Source organism: Cetorhinus maximus, chromosome 13 (assembly GCF_964194155.1).
Source record: "Cetorhinus maximus chromosome 13, sCetMax3.hap1.1, whole genome shotgun sequence".
In the NCBI taxonomy this organism is placed as follows: Eukaryota; Metazoa; Chordata; class Chondrichthyes; order Lamniformes; family Cetorhinidae; genus Cetorhinus; species Cetorhinus maximus.
In genome coordinates, this window is record NC_135891.1 from 2,343,783 (window position 1) to 2,361,018 (window position 17,236).

Consider the following 17,236-nt stretch of genomic DNA (forward strand, 5'->3'; position numbering starts at 1 on the left):
GAGGCATGGAGTGGGCAGTGGTTTTCTAGTACCTCACCCAACTGATTGTTCCTCATGTCAAGGCCTAGAAATTGACATCGAAACTGGAGAAGGCCATTTAGCCCCTCAAGCCTGTTACGCCACTCAATGTGATCATGGCTGCCCTGTACCCCTTAATACCTATGGCTAACAAAATCTATCATTCTGAAATTTAAAATGAAGAATTGACCCAGCATCAATTGCCATTAGCAGAAGAGAGTTCCAAACTTCTATTGCTCTTTGTGTGTCGAAGTGTTTCCTAATTTCACACCTGAAAGATCTGGCTCCAGTTTTTAGACTCTGTCCCCTGGTGTTAGACTCCCCAACCAGAGAGGCACCAGGGCTAGGACCAGTCTTGTCATTACTTAACATTAGAGCGTCAAAAGGACGACAGAGGAAATGAGGAGAATTTTTTTCGTGATGTGGGGTTTTTTTTTTATATTCGTTCATGGGATATGGGCATCGCTGGCTAGGCCAGCATTTATTGCCCATCCCTAGTTGCCCTTGTTCAGAGGGCAGTTAAGAGTCAACCACATTGCTGTGGGCCTGGAGTTACATGTTAGGATCAAGAAGGCATTACCTGAAAGGCTGGTGAAATCAGCTTCTTTGGGAGTTTTCAAATACAGGAACTTGAAGAGGACTAATTTGTAGGATTATAGAAAAATAAACTAGGGTGTGGGACTGAATCAGAACAGTTCTTACAAAGAGCCAGCACAGGCACAATGGGCCAAATTGCCTCCTGCACTGCAACGTTCTCTGAACATTCAAACTCCAGAATTTCAAAATGAGAGTCAATGAATGATGATTAACAGATCTTTCTTTTACCTAGCCTGAAAGTGTAGAGACCAATTACTGCTCCCTGGCTCAGATATGAACATACAAACATACGAATTAGGAACAGGGAGTAGGCCACTCGGCCCCTCGAGCCTGCTCCGCCATTCAATAAGATCATGGCTGATCTGATTGTAACCTCAACTCCACATTCCCGCCTACCTCTGATAACCTTTCACCTCCTTGTTTATCAAGAATCTGCCTTAAAAATATTCAAAGGCTCTGCTTCCACTGCCTTTTGAGAGAGTTCCAAGAATTCACAACGCTCTCAGAGAAAAAAATTCTCCTTATCTCTGATCTAAACAGTGACCCCTAGTATCAGATTCTCCCACAAGAGGAAACATCATTTCCACATCCACCCTGTCAAGTCCACTCAGGATCTTATGTGTTTCAATCAAGTCACCTCTTACTCTTCTAAACTCCAGCAGATACAAGCCTAACCTAGCCCAGATAGTTTGGGCCACTTGGCTTAGTACCACATGTAGGTACATGGTGCATGTAGGGCCTTGGAAGCTCCCAGTGACAGCAGAGGGCTTCAGCCGTTACCTTGGCTCATGAACTCTGTGATGATGAGCATGGGCTGGGATCGTGTAATCACTCCGAGAAGCTGCACCAGGCAGACGTGCTGAAGAGCTTTCCGAATACTGACCTCCCTGAGGAAGGAGTCGTCTGGGGTCAGCTCCACATTCTGCACCTTCACAGACACTCTGATGAAGCTGTTGTTCGACTCTAAAGAAAGAAATAAACGGTTACTTAAACATCTATATGGCACCTTTCGCAACCTCAGGAAGTTCGAAAACGCCTTACAGCCAATAAGGTACTTTTTGAAGTTTAATCACTGTTGTAATAATAGGGACCGTGGCAACCAATTTGCGCACAGCAAGATCCCACAAACAGCAATGTACTATTATTAGTGAATCTGTGTTAGTTATGTTGGTTGAGGGATATGTTGGTTCGGACACCTGGAAGAACTCCCCTGCTCTTCTACAAATTAATGCCATGGGATCTCTTACATCATGAGAGGGTAGATGGGACCTTGGTTTAATGCCTCATTCAAAAGACAACGCCAACACCTTAAACAGTGCAGCACGCCCTCAGTACAACACTGGAGTGTCAGCTTAAATTTGGTACTCAAGCCTCTGGAGTGGAGCTTGAATTCATAATCTTTATGACACTGAGGTTGAGAGAGCTTAATATTGAGCCAGGACTGACACCAGCCAAGCCATTTAGAGCAGTAGGCAGGAGAGACTTCTTCACACAGAGAATTGTGAGGACGTAGGATTCACTTCCAGGTTTAGTGGTTGACACAAAATTTATGTCAACATTCAACAACAAAGTGGACAGAAATTGGGAACTGGAAGGGTAAACTTAGTTGGAATTATTTGACACGAATTGGTTGCGCCGAAAGCTTCATTCCGTGTGATGTAACTTCTAGGAGCAATAACAGCATTTATATAGCGCCTTTAACGTTGCACAACATCTATAGGCACTTCACAGTCAGGCTAACAAAATTTGACACCCAACCAAATAAGGAGCTATTGGGACAGGTGAAAGGCACAGGTTTTAAGATGTGTCTTAAAGGAGGAGAGAGGATTCGAGAGGGAATTCCAGAACTTAGGGGCTGGGCAGTTGAAGGTAAGGTACGGCCACCATTGGTGCGGCAATGGGATTCAGGGACGTGTGAGAGGCTAGAATCGGAGCGCAGAGATCTCAGAGGGCTATAGGACTGAAGGAGGTCAGAGATAGGAAGGGACCTGAAAACAAGGAGGAAAATTTTAAAAATCAAGGTGTTGGCAAACTGGAGGCCATCTTAGGTCAGTGAGCACAAAGGCGATGGATGAACTTGGTGCAAGTTAGGACATGGGTAGTAGAGTTTCAGATGTAGTTAGAAACGGGGAAATATGGGCAAACACTTTAATGTAAGATGCTCACATCATTCACAGGACGAGCAGAGAGAGTGCAGTAGTGTAGTGGTTATGTCACTGGACTAATAACCCAGGGAACATGAGTTCAAAAGTGACCATGAGGCTGTCGGATTGTCGTAAAAACCCATCTGGTTCATTAATGTCCTTTGGGGAGGAAATCTGCCGTCCTTAGCTGGTCTGTCCTACATGTGACTCCAGCCCACAGCAATGTGGTTGATTCTTAATTGCCCTCTGAAATGGCCATAGCAAGCCACTCAGTTATATTAAACCCACAGTGGTTCAAAAGGAAGATCCACCATCACCACCACCTCCACTAGGGCAACCAGGGATTGCCAGTGATGCCCATATACTGAAAATCTAAGACAAGACACTGATTGTGTAAATTTTTACTTACTCATCTTCCCTTCTGCAAGATGTCCCACTTCAAGTTTGCTTCCCAGTGTAATGAACTTTCTTGGAATCTCAAAGCCATCAGTTTCTGAAATATTTTGAGTCTTTTTGAGCGAGGGGCTTGCCAGTCTTTGACACAGACCATCCGCGTCCGCTATAGAGGCAGTTTCAGGTCAAACATGTTAGTTTCCTTGATGGTACAATGCTGGCACACTCAGTCACCACAACACACCCTCATGGACACAGGACAATTCCACCTAATGTTTCTTCTGCATCACCACATAATGGCCCAATTGGTAACTGCACTCTTGCATCTTGGTTCAGTCGTTACAACATGTTCCTTGAGTCAGAAGGTCATGGGTTAAAATTCCAGCCCAGAATTTGAGCACATGATCTAGGCTCAGATTTCAGTTAAAAACAGTGAGCACTGCATTGGCGGAGGTGAGATCTTAAACCAAAGCCCTATCTTCTGTTTAAAAGGATGAAAAAGATCCTACAGTATCTTTACAGTGCAGAAGGAGGCCATTCAGCCCATTGAGTCTGCACTGCCTCTCTGAAAGAACATACCACCTAGTCCCACTCCCCTGCCTTATCCCATGATGCTTTGAAGAGAAACTGATGCCTTGGTCAACAGTTTTGTTGTTTCATTCAGCCGCTGTGTCCATGCTGGCTCTCTGCAGGAGCAACACCTCATACTTACCCTATAGCCCTGCAAATTTTTTCTCTTTAGATAATTATCAGATTGGCTTTTGAAAGTCTTGATTTGAATGTTCCTTCACCACACACTCAGTGCATTCCAGACCCTAACCACTCGTTGTGGGAAAAAATGTTTCCTCGTGGCTCTTTTGCCAATCACCTTAAATCTGTGCCCTCTTGTTCTCGATCCTTCCACCAATGGGAACAGCTTCTCCCTCTCTACTCTGTCCAGATCCTTCATGATTTTGAACACCTCTATCAAATCCCCTCTCAACTTTCTCTTCTCGAAAGAAAACAAACACAGCTTCTCCAATCTATCCTGACAACTGAAGTCCATTATTCCTGGAACCATTTTCGTGAATCTTTTCTGCACCTTCTCTATTGCCTTCACATCCTGCCTAAAGTGTGGTAACTAGAATCAGACGCAGTACTCAAACCAGTGTTTTATAAAGGTTCATCATAACTTCCTTGCATTCCTAATCTATGCCTCTATTTATAAAGTCCAGGATCCCATTTTCCTTATTAACTGCCTTCTGAATCTGCCTCTGAGCCAGAAGCTCCAGGGTGAAGTCCCACTCCAGGATTTGATGGTTAAGGAAGGTGTGTTCATAACGTGGCCAATCAGGTATTAACTTGTAAATCCTTCCAATACAAACCATCAGCAGGCAGTAAGAGTGGGAGAGATTCCTGGTCAACCATGTGATAGAAAGTAATTGGAGCTTCTACCATCACTCTCCATAGCTCCAGGCTACAATATACATGTGAAAGTGGATGTTGCCACAGCAACCCGGACTCCTTTGGACGGGGGATGGGTGGTGGGTGGTTGTCTCAGTTGGCCGGACAACCGGTGTGGATCGGATTAATGCCAACAGCATGTGATTTGATCCCCATTCTGGCTGGGGTGGATTTGGGACCTGCCTCCTTTTCCTACCGGTGGTGGAGGTCATGGTGCTGTGGGTCGGACCTGCCTTCGGGCAGAGGCTGAAGAAGAAGAGGAAATATGCAGAGAAATAGGCTGCCAATTTTACATAGTATCCTTCAAAAGACCATGCATCAAAAGTTTTTCATTGGCTGGGGAGAGCTTGAAGGTGTCCTGATGATGTGAAAGGTGATAGATAAATGCATGTTCTTTCTTTCTTAAAATTTGCTTCCCAGCTCCCACTAAGCTGGGATGTTCAGTCTTGCAGCCCAGGTTCTCCCTTTGAGCAGTGTTGAGTTTGCTCATCTCCTGCAGTTGAAGAACTCCAGGGGATCTCAGCACCAATGAGGGGAAAAGCTAGCCCTGATCTTTATGCAGAATTGTCCTTTGTGGACATCAGGTTGAAGCTTAGCTCACCAGTGATTCCTCAATGTCCCCACTCCAAAGTTCACCAGAACAATGTCTAGGCTGTGGGTGAGGAGCAAATGGCTGTGACTGGCTCCCAAATGAGCCATTCGTCAATGGGAATCAGCAGCAAGATTCAGGAGGGGGTAGGTTAGGTGGGAAAGAAATAATATGGATGCACTCAGTATTAAATGTGAGATGGTGTGTTACTGGACCACTGAGGGAGGACCCCGGCTCATCCTTAGCCTATGTTTACAGAAACACACACACAGGAGGCCATTCAGCCCATCACATTTATGCCCACTCTTTGAATGAGGTAACCGATTAAAATAAATTCCTGCATTTATAGTTCTGTACAGTGCTTTGAGTGACCTCAGGACATCCCAAAACACTTTACTGCCAATAAAGCATTTTTGAAGTGTAGTCCCTGTTGTGATGTAGGAAATGCGGTGGCCAAATTGTGCATAGCAAGATCCCACAAAAAGCAATGTGATAATGACTGGGTCATCTGTTTTGGTGAAGTTGCTTATTGGGCAGGACACTGGGGAGAACTCCCCCGCTCTTCTTTGAAATAATGCCCTGGGAACTTTAACATTGACCTAAGTGGGCAGACTAACTCGTTTGAATACTGAATATATTTGCAACTTGTAGGGTTATCAGCTGCCAAAAATGATTTTTCTTTGCTCTGTTTTATTATATGAGCCGCCCAAACCAATGGCTCCTCTACCTCATTCCAGCTAGCAGTTATGTTGCTGTTACAATGCTTCACAAAAGGTAAGCAAGATCAAAACTTACCGTGGTAGTACTTGACTAACTCTTGTAGACTGATAAACTTGACTCGTGGATTGATGTAATAGCCACTGGGGCTGCTGGATATTTTGTAATGCATCACTCTGACATCTAGTTTAGGATCCCAGTGCTTGACCAACAAAGCGTAGCAACCTAATCCAACAAAGAAGAAATGCTTCAGGAGATCTGAGAAACCAAATGTGATTCTATTTGTGTTAGGTCCTCAGATGCATCTTCCCTATCAGCTCACCTCACTATGTCCACCCCCCACTTCCATCTGGGTTCCCTTGCCCTGGTCAGACCCCAGTGGCATGCTTTGTGATCATCTCTTTTTTGTCTCCTTTCATCTCTCTGCATTGTCTGACATTGTTGACCATGTGAGGAAGTGATGGTGGAGGAGGTGGAATGGTCTATGTTTTTTATTCATTGTCAGGATATGGACATTGCAGGCAAGGCAAAGCGTTTATTGCCCATCCCTAATTGCCCTTGAGAAGGTGGTGGTGAGCCACATTCTTGAAGAACTGAGTGACTTGCTAGTCCGCTCCAGATAGAGTTAACCACATTGGTGTAGGTCTGGAGTCCATTTGGTCAGATTGCTAAGGATGGCATGTTTGGCTAATGGATGAACTGGAACTGATGTGAATTAGGATACAGGCATCAGAGTTCTGGGTGAGCTCATGTTTATGAAGAATGGGAGAAATGTATAAATAGTCTTCAGAATGGACTGTTCCTGCACATGCACACATCTGCAGAGGTGACACCAAAACTCAGTATGCAGGGGGTCACAGGTACACTATCGCTCTGTCCTGGTGAATAAGTGTTACCCACGATTCTCAAGGGGCAAGGCCAAACAGGGATTTCAACCTGTTCCTATGTCTCTAACAGCTTCTAGGACAAGTTCGCACAGTTTAGATGAAGATTCTACAACTCCTAGAGACTGGATGAAGTTACCTTTATTTGATCGGCTCTTTCTAATCAGGAAAGATCCCTCTTTATTTTCTGGTTCCAGAATTGTTCTCTCTGCCTCTTTGCCACTTATTTCTTTGAAGAACCATCTGTGAGAAACAATCACAAACCATGTTCTCAGTTCTGATGGGTCAATAGCAAATCAGAAATGCTATGTTTAAGAAAGGAATCACATTTATCCAGCACCTTTCATGGTCTCAAGACATCACAAATTGGTTTATAGCTGGATAATTCTCCTTAAAGCCTAGTCACTGTTGTAAAGTAGGCAAACATGACAACCAATCTGTGCACAGAAACAGAATGACCCGTGAACTTGTTTTAATGATCTTTGTTGAAGAATGAATATTTGTGAGGATACCAGGGAGACTTCCCCTGCTCTTCCAACCACCTGAGGGGGCAGACAGGGCCTCAGTTTAATATCTCAGCCAAAGGATGGCACCTCTTACAATGCAGCACTCTCTCAGTATTGCACTGGAGTGTCAACCTGGATTATGTGCTCAAATCCCTGGCATGGGACTTGAACCCACAATCTTCTAAATGAAACCAAGTTGATGTTTATTGTGCATTGTAGAAATGCATTCATTGGGCAAAACTGAACAAGTACAAATTTTACTTTAGAAGAACATATGAAATGGGAGAAGTGAAACATATGGCCCCTCGAGCCTGTTATGTCATTCAATATGATCACTGCTGATGTTCTGCCTAAACTCCACTTCCCTGCCTACTCCCCATATCCCATAATTCCATCTGAGACTAAAAATCTATCTATCCCAGCCGGAAATATATTCAACCGTGGAGCATCCACAACCCTCTGTTTTAAAAAAATTCCAAAGATTCACAGCCCTTTGAATGAAAAAGTTCCTTGCGTGTTGCTGAAAAAAAGAGACATGCTGTTGAAGCTTTTCATCTGGCACTCATCAGGACAGAATCACAAGAATACCAAATCTCAAAGGGAACAACAATTTACACTGCATGAGAGGAGGGTGCTGATTGGTTGGCAAATGGACTCTGATTGGTAGAAGCGTTGCCACGGTGAATGCACCAGGGACCAGGGAACAGTTATCCCCCAAGCTTTTGTTTAAATTCAAACCAGGCAGGTCCACTCTGATTGGTCGAGGCGTTGATGAGTACAAGATGAAAAGTATTGACAGCATATTTCTTTTTTCAGCAATACTTAGTCTTAAATGATTGACCCCTTAACGGGAGACTGCTCGCCTGTGATCCAGATTTCCCAGCCACGGGAAACATCCTCTCAGTGTCTACACTGTCAAGCCCCTTCAGTTAGGCTATAAGTAATAACAAATATCCAGGAGTGAGTCCCCGGCTGGGATACAGTCACAATGTTCAGTCAGTTGGTATATAGACTAGCAGATACCTCAAACTCAGGCTGGTGGCTCATAGAATATTATAGCTCAGAGGGAGATCATTCAGCCCATCCTGTATGTACTGGCTCTTTAAAAGAGCTATCCAATTAATCCCACTCCCCTTATTCTTCCTCTATAATGTTGTAAGTATTTTCTTTTCAAGTATTTATCCAGTTCCCTTTTGAAAGTTCCTATTGAATCTGCTTCCACCGCCCTTTCAGACAGCGCCTTTCAGATCACAACAACTCATTATATAAAAAAAGTTCTCATCTCTCCTCTGGCTTTTTTTATTTACCAATTATGTTAAATCTGAGTCCCTTTTTTAAAATAATTCCAGGACAGTGCTGTTAGGGTGGGAGTTCCAGGATTTTGACCCAGCGACAGTGAAGGAACGGCGATATATTTCCAAGTCAGGATGGTGAGTGACTTGGAGGGGAACTTCCAGGTTGTGGTGTTCCCATCTATCTGCTGCCCTTGTCCCTCTAGATGGTAGAGGTGGCGGGTTGGGGAGGCACTATTGAAGAATCCCTGTCCAGGAGCCATTCTTTGTGTGTCAGCCTATGCCTGTGAGCTCCAGAGCTCCTGATTTTGAACAATGCTCCAGCAGGTGGGGGTGGAAAATGAGGCAGTGATCTGTCCTGCTCAACCTACACCCACCCACATTCCCACTGTCCTTTCCAGTGACCGGCATAATGGCCCACCCTAAGATAAGTGGATATATTTAAACAACATCCCATTTTCCATCTTCTGTTCACTATACTTCAGTGATTTGATATCGGTCCAGGAAGAGAGGACTCTAAATTTACCAACAATAGGAAAATAAGAGGCACAGGATCATCCTGAGAACCAAAGGAAGCTGCAAAGGAATATTGATAAGATGGTGCGATGAACAGCAGATGGAGTTGGTGAAAAGTTAATCGTTATATTTTGAATAGAGGGATGGTCAGTAATGTCGTTGAGCAGAGAGATGGAGGGATTCAGATTTACAATTCAGGGCAGATTCAGGACATTGAAAACAGCATCTCTGTTGGATAAAGCCATAACTTTTCAGTTTTATGGCAAGAAGTATATAAGATCAAAGGGATGGTGTCAGGGTAGATACAAGCCCTCTTTCCACTGATTGAATGCTATAGAACAAGGGAACATAAATAAAAGACTAAATGTAAGAGATTAGGAAAACCTTATTTCACACAGAGGATTGAGAGATTGTGGAATAATTAGTGACTGAAGCACAGATCACATCGACATTTAAGGAATGACTATTTGGGGTGTTGCAGGGAAGGGGAATAGTGGATATTGAAACAGAGCAGGCACATGGGGTTAGATACTGTTCTTTTGGAGGATAAACACCAATATGGATTGGGCTGAATAGTCTGTTCCCGCGTTGTAATCCAGTCCAAATCTGCCTGATCTGCTTAGTTAAGCACCTTCTGTGTCAGACTCTCCTTAACTTGCATTACCCGATAGATTATTAAACAGCTTTGGTCACTGCAATGGTGTGCGTGGGAACAGACTACCCTGACTTTCCCACCTTAACAAACCCAAACGATGCCTCGCTCCTCTGCTTTGTAAATGAAACTTCAAGCTGCTCAGACATGTCCTCACATACTGATCCTATGAGTTCAGACATATTTAACAACAGCCAGACACCTACCTCTCCTCCTCCAGTGGATTGTTATCTGCACTTTGGTTACTCATAGTCTCTTCTCTGGCCAGAGGTATTGCGAGCTGAAAATTTTCTGATCTGAAACATGGAAACAAAAATTATAAACATTAGATAGAATTTCCAGCACAGAAACAGGCCATTCAGCCAGATAGGTCCAGGCCAATGTTTATGCTGCGTAAGAGGCTCCTCCCACCCATCTTCACTCATCCCATCAACATATCCTTCTATTGCTTTCATTGCTATTGCCTCATCTGTTTATCCAGCTTTTCTTTAAATGTATCGCTATTATTCACCTCAACTATTCCTATGGTAATGAGTTCCACATTCTTACCACTCTCTGGGTAAAGCGGTTTTGCCAAAAAAGTTTCTTCTGAATTGCGTGTTACATTTATTAGTGACTATTTTATTAGTGACTATTTTATATTCTTTTCTTTGATGGGATTTGGGCATTGCTGGCGGGGCCAGCATTTATTGTCCATCCCTAATTGCCCTTGAGGAGGTGGTGGTGAGCTGCCTTCTTGAACCGCTGCAGTCCATGTGGTGTAGGTACACCCACAGTGCTGTTAGGGAGGGAGTTCCAGGATTTTGACCCAGCGACAGTGAAGGAACGGCGATATATTTCCTAGTCAGGATGGTGAGTGGCTTGGAGGGGAGCTTGCAGGTGGTGGTGTTCCCATCTATCTGCTGCCCTTGTCCTTCAAGTAGTGGTCATGGGTTTGGAAAGTGCTGTCAAAGGAGCTTTGAGATGCTGCAGTGCATCTTGTAGATGGTACACACTGCTGCTGCAGTGCATTGGTGGTGAAAGGGAATGAATATTGAAGGTGGTGAATGGGTTGCCAATCAAGTGGGCTGCTTTGTCCTGGATGGTGTCAAGCTTCTTGAGTGTTGTGGGAGCTGCACTCATCCAGGCAATTGGAGAGTATTCCATCACACTCCTGACTTGAACCTTGTAGATAGTGGACAGGCTTTGGGAAGTCAGGAGGTGAGTTACTCGCCTCAGGATTCACAGCCACTGACCTGCTCTTGTAGCAACAGTATTTATATGGTTGGTCCAGTTAAAATTCCGGTCAATGGTAACCCCCAGGATGTTGATAGTGGGTTTTCAATGGTGGTAATGCCATTGTATGTCAAAGCGCGGGTGGGTGTGTGTCTGACCCGCTCGAGCGTGAAATGACACGCGTTGACGTTGGCTGAGCATGCTGACGTCGATGCACAGTCACACGATAGTTCAGTCAGTGAGCGCACGCTGGAGACGGCAGCACACCGGCCAACAATTAAAAGGCCTGTTAAGGCCATTAAGTAATCAGTTAAATTAAATTTTTCGCTGCCCGTCCAACCCAACGGTTGGTGGGCACGTGAAAAGGCCAAATGGTCTTTGTATTTTTCGGAAACCTCACCCATGGGCAGGATGAGGTTTCCAAAAGCAAATAAAGATAAAATAAAGGTTTTACAATTGAATTAATAACTTGTCCCTGCTCATGTGAGGGGACATGTTTTATTTCATTTTTTTTTTTAACAACGTGGCTACACACACACATGCACGCACACAGACAGAGACAGGCAGACAGACAGACAGAGACACTTGTGCACGCGCACACACATGAAAAAGCAGTTTGTGTTCAGTTGGAAGCAGCTGCCAGAGAGACCTGGATAGCAGAGGGACAGATAGCAAGTCCCAAGCTGAAGTTGAAGCCAAGACTCCAGAGAAGCAGTCTACTGGGAGAGGGAACTACAGAGAGTAAATTTCCTAAAAGAACTGAAAGTTCCCAAGGCCAAGGAGTGAAAACAAAGGAAAGGTCCCAAGAGGACATTCTAGTCAAAGGAAGGACGGGAGACCATAGGAAAAAGACCTGTTCTGTGGAAGTGACAGTAAGGAGCAGAGAGGAGGCTCCAAGCTTCAAGCTTAAAGAGATGAAAGCTGCAGGAAGCAGATTTAAAGTGACATAGGTGTGCAAGAAGCCAGAAGATCCAAGGAGACATCTGAAGGTCTCTAACTCTTTGCTATGGGCATGTGAAGCAGTGGTGTACTGTTGACGGCTGAGTCTGTGAGAGAGAGCACATGGAAGACAGCTTGAATGCATGTGGTGACCCAGGGGTGAGGAACATCAGAAGGAGTTGGATCCTTGTGGAAGGGGTCTTAGAGAAAGGTTGGTTCGGGAGAAGATTCCAAAGCGGGTTCTTGGAGACTGGAGATTGGAAACCCTTGTGTGAAAGACGGAGTTCAGTGAGACCGGTTGGTTCACAGTCCGACAAGTGTTTGGGGGGAGTTGAGGAGAGATACATAACATCTGTTTGAGGGGTCATCTGTCACTTGGTTACAGAGTGTGGTGTGTCTGACCACAGGATGCCTATTGGTTTACATGGACTGTGTGCTTATTGTGAACATTAGAGTATAACTTAGCCTTTCTAACTTGTGTTATCCTTACAAATCTGTATATATCAGTAAAGCTACAGTTGTGGGTGAAGGGGTATTGTAATATAGTTCATCTTTTCTTGTTTAATAAATGTTTTATTCTTTTGTTAAAAGTTCATTAGCTGATTCCTGTGATTCTGTTCAGTAGCCACTCTCCATGTTCTAAACAAAAAGACAAAAGTTAGGATCTATCAAGTCAGGTTCCATCCTGAGATCTGGCTTGTCCAGTAGTAACATCAGCTGGAATCATAACACAGGTTCCTTTGTGCTAGGTATGACTCCAACCAGTGGATAGTTTCCCCCTGATTCCCATTGACTCCAGTTTTGCTAGGGATCCTTGATGCCACACTCGGTCAAATGCTGCCTTGATGTCAAGGGCAGTCACTTTCGCCTCACCTCGGGAGTTCAGCTCTTTGTCCTTGTTTGGATCAATGTAATGATAATGAGGTCTGGAGCTGAGTAACTCTGGTGGAACCCATAGATGTGTTCTGACAATAAATGTAGAAATTGCGTAGTTTTGTGCAGTTGGTATCATCAGATCTGGTGCCCATCTCAGTGAGGGTCCCTGAGGCCAAGTGTGAACACTGGGCTCATCGTTTAATATTGTTTAAAATTACAAAGAGATGGAACAAGATAGTTAGAAACAGTCTGTTTTCAGTGATTGGGATCAGAACAAGGGGTTGTAGATACATGGTTAAATGGTTTAAAACAGAGCAGGAAAAGCTTTTCTTTACACTGTGTGTATTTTAGTGTCTGATATCTACTGACAGAGTTAGTGATTATAGCAGAGACTGTAACATTTGGATTGGTGGTTGAATGAAAGGGAAATAAAGGGAACAGGGGCAGCTCATGGGATTAGCAGACTGCTGTGTGGAGGATAAACATGGACTGCTTGGGTCGAGTGGATTCGATGAATGTGCCAGAGGCTGAACTTGCACCTGCCATCCTGTTCCTATGTGTAGTCAGTTTGACTTGTTATTACCCAGTCAAGTGATTAACACTAACATGGAGCCAAATTGAATCTGTCAATGGTCCTGTTTCCCTAACACACTGTGTGACACATCAACACACTCCCCTCTCCTTACAACCTCAGTGTGTTGACATCAAAGCTCATTGCATTGGCCTTTCAAATTCATCTTTGACTAGGACCTCAGGACTTTGGAATTTCCTACTTTGCTCACCTTTCTCCTCCGTGCACCATCCACAGGCATTTATAACCCACAACTCATGACTCACCATCTCACATACTCTTCCACCCAGGTCCTCCCCTGTGGTTGCTGAGCTTAACATTCTGAATCACATAAGCAGGATAACACAGGCGGAGTCAAAGGCACCTACCTCTCCTTGTTCTCCTCCTCCCGATCCATGGTCTTCACCTTCTTGCTCCTCTTCCTCATGTAGTTGTTTGGTACAAAATCTTTGCTCCCAGTTAACAGAGATTTTGAAACTCCACCAGTCAAATAATCAGAAATGAAGAAAACTCAGCCCTCAGGTATTTATCACATGGTATCTGAAAAATATATCATAGGCTCAAGCTGTGAGGGTGCGAGTGAGTGTGAGCGAAAATGTAAGTGTGTGGCTGAGTGTGAGTGTGTGTGAATGTGTAAGTATGTGGGTGTGTGAGTTGCAGAATATAAATTGCTGGTTAAATATTTTTCAGTGTGGACATAAAATTGCAAAAACATTGTACAAAAATGTTCTGACCACTCACCCTGAGCTTGAGGAGGTGACCGTATTGTAGATACATTAGTCATGCCTCAGTGGTTAGTACTAACGCCTCCAAATCAGAAAGTCAGGGGCTGTAGTCCCACAACATCAACGTAAACACAAAATCTCGACTAACACTGCTGGAGGAATGCTGCACTGTCAGAGGTGACCACAGCCCCATGTGCCCTCTCAGCTGAACTGAAATTTCTCCTGGTATTAATTGAAGAGTGAGGGAGATCTCACCAATGTTCTGGTCAGATTACCCGGATATTGCTGTTGTAGGAGCTTTCTACAGGCACATTGTTGTAACCTAGGGAAATGTGACAGCCAAAGTTCTTCATTGGCTGCAAAGTGCTTTGGGATGCTTTAGAATAACTTGTTTTTTCCTTCCCTCTTTTCCTCTAATTGCATCACCAAGGGCATGGATCAGTCCAATTGAATTCTCAACTAAGATTCCAACTTTAGCTGCAATACTTTTTAAAAATTTATTCATTCATGGGATGTTGATGTCACTATATTGCTTTAGGTCTGGAGTCACATGTAGGCCAGGCCAGGCCAGGTAAAGAGGGCAGATTTCCTTCCCTAAATGATATTAATGAGCCAGATGGGTTTTTGCAACAATCTGATAGTTCACCATTAACTATTAAACAATTAAAAGTCTAATGATGACCATGAAACCATTGTCAATTGTCATATAAACCCATCTGGTTCATGAATGTCCTTTAGAGAAGGAAATCTGCCGTCCTTACCCGGTCTGGCCTACATGTGACTCTAGGCCCACAGAAATGTAGATGACTCTTAAACACCCTCTGAAATGGCCTAGCAAGACACTTAGTTGTATCAAGCACCAAAAAGTCTACAAAAAACAATGAAACCGGATGGATCACCCGACATTGACCTAGGCACCAGAAATGACAATAGCAAATAGCCCTGTCAACCCTACAAAGTCCTCCCTACTACTTCTTGCTCTTATTTCGTAGGAAATAGGAGCAAAAGTAGGCCATTCGGCCCCTCAAGCCTGCTCTGCCATTCATTTAAGATCATGACTGCTCTGTTTGTGTTTCGAATTTCACATTCCCATCTAACCCTGATAGCCTTTGATCCTCTTGCCTAACAAGAATCTACTTACCTCCACCTTAAAAATATTCATTGACCCCACCTCCACCACCTTCTGAGGCAGAGAATTCCAAAGTGGCACAACCCTCTGAGAGAAAATATTCTCCTCATCTCTGTCCTAAAAGGACGACCCCTAATTTTAAATAGTGCCCCCTAGTTCTGGACTCACCCACAAGAGGAAACAGCCTTTCCATGTCCACCTTGTGAAGACCATTCAGGATTTTATATACTTCAATCAAATCACCCCTCACTCTTCTAAACTCCAGTGGAAACAAGCCCAGTCTGTCTAACCTTTCCTCATAAGACAATCCACTCATTCCAGGTATCTAGTAAACTTCCTAGAACCACCTCCAATGCATTTACATCCTTCCTTAAATAAGGAGACTCAAACCGCACACAGTATTCGAGGTGCAGTCTCACCAATGTCCTGAATAACTGAAGCATAACATCCTTACTTTTATGTTCAATTCCTCGCAATAAAGGATAACATTCCATTAGCCTTCTTAAATACTTGCTGTACCTACATACTAACTTTTTGTGACTCATGCACTACAGCACCTAGATCCCTCTGCACCTCGGAACTCTGCAGTCATTCCCCATTTAAGTGATACTCTGCCTTTTTATTCTTCCTGTCAAATGAACAACTTCACATTTCCCACATTATATTCCATCTACCAGATTTTTGCCCACTCACTCAACCTATCTATATCAGTATAATCAATATAGTGAACCTTTATCGGACTCCTCTAAGGCAAGTATATCCTTCCTCAAAAGATTAATGTAGAAAGGATAGTTCTGGAGGACCCAGATGGATTCCTGGTTTGTCCTACATCAGGAATCTCAGCCAGCGCAAAACCAGACTATTTCCAAATGGCTTCATGCTGGAGAAAGAAAATAGAATCATCCACAATTTCTGCCTAGAGACATTTAACCAGTGCTCCCTATGGATTGTGCCCAGTGGATGGTGGCAAGGACAGGAGCAGCTGGCTAATGCATTCCATAATCAACCAGCCTGCCAGAATTCGCTATGTAGACTTGCTGATTGTGAGAGATCTTAGAGGGATGGAGAGTACCTCAGCAAGATTAGCATCTCCAGCAGAGGAACTGGCAGCAAAAGTGAATAATAAAGGAGGGAGATGGCAGCTTTCAAAAGATTAAATTCCTGTAAATTGTATGAACAATGCGTAATTAGAGAGGGGGAGGAAATTGAGAAACAGCTGGAGGGGATGGGTGGAAGGGAGACAGCGAATGGGAGAAGTGGGAGAGAGAAAAGTAGGCCAGAGGGAGGCAAGTGTACAGGAATGGACAGAGGGAGGCAGGGGTGTGATATACAGGTATGGACAGAGCGAGGGAGGGAGAGGGAAGGAGAGACAGGGGGAGGCAGAGTGGGGAAGGGGAGGGAGGAAGAGTGAGAGGAGAAGGAGGGAGAGTGAGGAAGGAGATGTAAAAGGGTTAACTCTAAGACTGCTCTAACAATAGCTACTGAGCATGTGCGTAAGGAGATATATAGAAATGATGTCACACAGAAAGAGAATGAGGAGATTGTGAGAGAGGAGCAGTCGCTCTGTCCTAATGCTCTATAATCCTGCACATTGTTGGGTATGTAAATAAAGGTTACTTTGAGTAAGGATCTTTGTCTCCAGTCAAATCTCTTGCTAAGAGTTAGATACCCAACATCTTCCAAGACCACCCAACAACAGATGGTGGCAATTGTGAAAAGCAGTGTAAAACGGCAGAAAACAGCCTGAAGAGAAACCCAAAATCAGCAGAGAGCAGCGGGTGAAGGGCTTCGAGGCCTACCTGGTCATTGGACCAGAGAGAGAAACCGTGAGGACAGCCCAGTGGCTAGCATGGAAAACAGCGCAGGAAATGGGAACTTCGACCCAGGGTGAGCAACAAATTCTGCCCGACCTCTCCCAGAATCATTCCGGAGGACCCCACACAGAACAAGTAACAGCAAAACAGAAGAAAGCATTTCACTCATTATTGAAGTGCTTTGGGTCTCACGAGTAAGACTAACAAGGATCAGGT

At 44.2% G+C, this 17,236-nt stretch overlaps 1 protein-coding gene across 3 annotated transcripts in view; it reads right to left on the reverse strand.

Annotated features, from left to right (window-relative positions):
* The window catches only part of LOC144689134 (tyrosine-protein kinase HCK-like), a 33,892-nt gene that overhangs the window by 7,969 nt on the left and 8,687 nt on the right, over positions 1-17,236 (reverse strand). For 2 of the 3 annotated variants that reach the window (XM_078556271.1, XM_078556272.1), the window contains exons 2-7: positions 13,721-13,892; positions 9,958-10,047; positions 6,925-7,028; positions 5,980-6,126; positions 3,169-3,318; positions 1,396-1,578 (exon numbers count right to left, since the gene is read on the reverse strand). In XM_078556271.1, the coding sequence (XP_078412397.1) occupies positions 1,396-1,578; positions 3,169-3,318; positions 5,980-6,126; positions 6,925-7,028; positions 9,958-10,047; positions 13,721-13,779 (733 nt within the window). In that variant the 5' untranslated portion in view covers positions 13,780-13,892. The remainder of the gene's footprint in view (positions 1-1,395; positions 1,579-3,168; positions 3,319-5,979; positions 6,127-6,924; positions 7,029-9,957; positions 10,048-13,720; positions 13,893-17,236) is intronic. The other variant, XM_078556273.1, reaches the window with a different exon arrangement.